Here is a 4,623-nt window from a genome sequence, read left to right as displayed (position 1 = left end):
ACCTATCCTGCAAACCAAAAAAGATTTCCCATCCTGGCTGCATTTTTGTGCTTTTTAAACTCATTAAGATGCCCCACTGTATTGTTATTAATGCTGCTTGCAAGGCATTTGATTTGGTTGCAAAATCCAAAACGCGTGGCAGAGTCTTAACTTTGATAAAGAATATCTCTTTGGTTTTGAGACTTTAGTCTTTGCAACTTCAGGGATCTTATCTATGCACAATCAGCTTGTAACACTCCAAAGAGAAAAGAAAACTTGAAATCGCATCATATGACCCCTTTAAATGTATGAAGCGTTGCTCAGCAGTGTTGGGCTTATTACTCAAAAAAAAAAAGTAATTTATTGTAATGTATTACAATATCTATTATTAAATGTCATTTATTACTTGTTACTAGTTACTCCTTTCAAAAGTAATATTACTTTACGTATTACTTTCTGGCAACAGTATAGTTAGTTACACTACTAGTTACATTACTTTTCCTTCACACCCCACAGAAGTTGAGATCTTCCACATAAAATTCTTCTAAAATGTTATTAACAATATATTTCTGCCTCATCACTTGACCAAAATCCACACTGGATCGCAGTCAGAAGTTATTACAAACACTCAATGGTGATTGATAGTGACTTTTAAGTAAAAGTGTTTACTTAAGTAAACTAAGCTAATTGTAGCTATAATTTCTCTGTTACCCATATATTGTTATATTTTGTGATATATTTTATCAAAAGAAATCACATAAGTTTGTAAGAAAATGTTTAATTCTCTAAAAAGTTTTTTATAATTTTTTTATTATTATTATTATATAATATAATTTATACCTGGATCAGAGGGATATGGGTGGGCAAACCATGTAATGCCGGAGTACAGTAATGCCACAACTTCCATAATGCCACAACTTACACAACTGACAAAATCAATGTAATGGCAATATTTCCATCCGCTGAATGTAAGCTTTTCCATATTCCAAGCTTGCCTGCTGCTCTGGTGACTTCATGTGCCTGTGCAAGTCGTGAAAATTGAAAATAAATCGTGAAAATAAATCTAGGAATTATTGGATTGTTGGACTTCAAATCAGTAGGGGTTGAGGCATCAAAAGTAACTAAGCAATGAGTTTTTTATGGATGTTAACTGTAATATTATTACAGAAATCGTATTAGTAATTAGTTACACTACTAGTTACTGCAAAAAGTAATATTATTACTGTAACTAGTTACTGTTACTCACACAGAAGTAACTTTCAAAACCAAGCAGCATTCTGTTGGTCAACACGGCAAATTCTTTTGACCAACTTGAAAATGAGCAAACCGTACGTGGGGAAGTTTATCGCCATCATACAAAATTCCACATTGTGCAAATTTCTGTTGGAATGAATTTCAGTCACATCTTGACAGATTGTTCTTTGTTTTAAGACCGATCTTGAAGCTGGCATTGTATTTAGGCATCGAGAAAGGTCATATTGGCCACAAACACCTTGTACGCTCAGAAGTAATTATATTTGAAAGCATATCAATGTTTTGGAATCTCTGGTGTTTGTTGTCCACTATTTTTGACCAAAGTAATATTACAGTGACCGAAGACTTATGTTTAGTGTTTTCTAAACAACCGTCAGCAGCGCCATTGTGCTTTTGGTTTGGAAGGCTGCTTTGCAGAGCTCACTTTTGAAGCGTTGCCATGTCCACTTATTATAAGCGATGCTTATTACAGTTTTTTACGATTGCTTAAGCACAATTTTGAAAACAGGGCCCGGTTTGTCAAAACACTACACACAATTAACACAACCCTACCCCAAAGTAGCACAACACTTCAGATCATTTGCAAAATGGAACACTTTTGTCAAAACTATACACAACTTTATAAAAACAATATTTTGTTACCATACGAAACACACACATTTCATATGACTTTAATCTTTTTGAACCAGTTACACACTGCTGTTGCTAACCTAAAACACTTTTAGCAAGTCTAATTCTCAGTGATTAGAGTACTGTAAATGAAGTACACAGAGAAAGTGCAACTATACAATAGTTCACCAAACACTACACAAGACCAATGCTGCAGACTGACGAAAATATCATTGATTTCTCTCCATATACCCAAATCAGTCAACATGGAGAATCACAACAAAACATGTCCCAGTTGTCATGCTACTACAGTAGTGTGCATAACACTGTTAGCTCAGCAAACAACAGACAAACGTAAAATACTGTATCCAGTACAGGTTACAATTACAGTAAATAACAACAACAAACATAAAAAATAATCTGAAAAAACTGACAATATTGTACAGAAAATACTACAGTAAACATACTATACATTATCTCTTCGCCTAGCTGGATCTGGCCAGAGAATTTCATCAACATCACAAGCAATATCCTCATTAGCAAGACAACGCGGGAAGAACCGTCTTGAATGTCGAATCCATCCTTGCACAGCTGCGGCGTCGACTTGGTCACAGGCGTCCTCCATGGCCTGAATGAGGGGTACCTGAGCCTGGGGCTGGAGATCGTAAACCTTCCACCGCCATGCAGAGAAAAACTCTTCGATAGGGTTTAGAAACGGAGAGTATGGTGGAAGGTATAGTACTGTCAACTGTGGATGGTGTTGAAACCAGTTCTGGACCAAAGCAGAGCGGTGGAATGACACATTGTCCCAGATGACAGTGTATTGTATCTGGTGCATTTCATTACCTGCTGTGACGATGTGGTGCAATCGGTCCAAAAATGCGAGAATGTGAGGTGTGTTGTAAGGGCCCATTTTGGCATGACGGAGGAGAACCCCATGCTGTGAAATGGCAGCGCAAAGGGTGATGTTACCCCCACGTTGCCCTGGGACATTGATTATAGCCCTGTGGCCAATGATATTTCTGCCTCTCCTTCTTGCTTTTGTGAGGTTGAACCCTGCCTCATCAATATATATGAATTCATGCAGGATTTCCTCAGCATCCATCTGCAAAACTCTCTGAAATACAGTGAAAGACAACATTGTGTAGTTCAGGATAGGTCTAGTATATTACAGTCAATGTAAAAAAGTAATGTGTGGAGTATGCAACATCACAGTGCTAAAGTGAACAATACAAACCTCCACATACTCATGCCGCAGCCGTTTGACCCTCTCTGAATTCCGCTCAAAAGGCACTCGATAAAGTTGTTTCATTTGAACCTGATGTCTTTTCAGGATGCGTGCCAGTGTTGACTGAGAGACCTGATGGACATTATTGAAAATGGCATGGTCACCGATAATGTTTGCTTGTAGTTCTCTGAGCCTGATAGCATTATTGGCCAAAACCATGTTTATTATCTCTCTCTCTTGTTCTTGCGTGAATATGGGCCCCCTTCCTCCTTGTCGTTCCCGACCCTCAATCCTATGTAGAGAATAATACATGTAACTTACTGTACAATGTCACAGGAAGGGGTATCACAAGTGCTGATATGGTGCATACAATAAGCGGCTGATTACTGTAACTGTAGACAGATCTTCTTTTACCTGTTTTCCTGTCGAAAAGTCCTTATGACAGATGCCACTGTATATCTGCTAAGATTTGGCTGAACTCTCAGTCCAGCCTCCCTCAGCGTCAATCCGTGGTTCACAACATGGTCCACTAGTGTTGCACGAATGTCATTTGATAAGTTTGGTCCTCTTCTTCTTTGTGCACGTTCTCCTCCTGCTTCAGGTCTTCCTCGGCCTCTGCCTCTTTCTCCTCCTCTGTGTACTCCTCCTCTCACCCTCACTCTTCTTCTGACTCCTTCCATTTTGGTTGAAGGCAGGTGAGCCTACCTGCTGCATTTTTATAGTGCTTAAACCTGATTGGTGTGTGTACAATTTAGCAATCATGTGTTTGTGCACCTGATGGCTGTGTTTAACAGATTGGCTCATAGGTGTGGTAATTTGACAGTTAGTGCTTTGGAATTGCAAGGAAGTGACATCATGATTTACTTCTGTGTCTGATGTATACAAGTGTGTTTAGTGTTTTGCAAATCACTGTGTGTAATGTTTTGCAAATAGTGTGAAGCTGACAATGTGCTTACAGTTGTGCAAATCTAGCCTTGTGTTTTGCTCCTTGAGTGTAAGGTTTTGCTAATTGTTGGAAAAGTTTAATTTTAGTGTGTAAGCAATCGTAAAAAACTGTAAACATCTTTGGTTGTTTAAGCTTGGCTTAAAAAGCGATCCAGTTTATGGAGTTAATAAAGTAGGCAGATGCAGGTTGTGATATTTTGGTACGTGGCTTATATCCAAGAAAAAAGCATTTGGATTTTAGTTTATTATAGGCTTGTTCTTATTTGCTGTTTTCTTTTTCCTAGCAAGATCTGGCAACACATACCTCCTTCCCTATTATTTCTTGCACTGTGCATACAGAAGAGGAACACAGAAGAGAATTCTGATATACATTTAAATACATAATTAGCAACTAGTTGTTCAGTTTGGTTCTGAACACATTGTGTTGAATATTTGTAAAATGCGGTTGTCAGTTCCTGAATTTTTCAGGAGTTAATTTGGTTGATGTAAATTACTGAAAATTACTGAACTGTGTGTGTACAGTACAAGATTAAGCACTAAAAGGTGAAGTGACAACTGAATTTAGCTGAAGTGTGTACATGGTGGTTGTGACCGAAATGTTTGCTGTT

General features: G+C 38.0%; 1 protein-coding gene across 1 annotated transcript; it reads right to left on the bottom strand.

The window, feature by feature from the left end:
- Positions 1-2,030: 2,030 nt before the first annotated feature.
- Positions 2,031-3,750, bottom strand: LOC107751535 (uncharacterized). Its single transcript, XM_016567278.1, has 3 exons — positions 3,485-3,750; positions 3,080-3,362; positions 2,031-2,959 (listed from the first exon to the last, which is right to left on the bottom strand). Exons 1-3 carry the CDS (start codon positions 3,748-3,750, stop codon positions 2,309-2,311), a joined length of 1,200 nt encoding a protein of 399 aa, XP_016422764.1. The 3' UTR covers positions 2,031-2,308.
- Between the last annotated feature and the right edge of the window lie 873 nt (positions 3,751-4,623).

This window comes from Sinocyclocheilus rhinocerous, unplaced genomic scaffold (assembly GCF_001515625.1).
Source record: "Sinocyclocheilus rhinocerous isolate Xijiao unplaced genomic scaffold, SAMN03320098_v1.1 scaffold1192, whole genome shotgun sequence".
NCBI lineage: Eukaryota > Metazoa > Chordata > Actinopteri > Cypriniformes > Cyprinidae > Sinocyclocheilus > Sinocyclocheilus rhinocerous.
This window is presented reverse-complemented; position numbering and strand designations above follow the sequence as displayed.

What these genes read in the sequence shown, in the direction of transcription:
- LOC107751535 (XM_016567278.1), bottom strand. Translation starts at nt 3,750, where the DNA reads ATGGAAGGAGTCAGAAGAAGAGTGAGGGTGAGAGGAGGAGTACACAGA. An exon ending in ACTTTTCGACAGGAAAACAG is followed by an intron (nt 3,363 to 3,484) that starts GTAAAAGAAGAT and finishes TTCTCTACATAG; the next exon opens with GATTGAGGGTCGGGAACGAC. An exon ending in TGCGGCATGAGTATGTGGAG is followed by an intron (nt 2,960 to 3,079) that starts GTTTGTATTGTT and finishes ACTGTATTTCAG; the next exon opens with AGAGTTTTGCAGATGGATGC.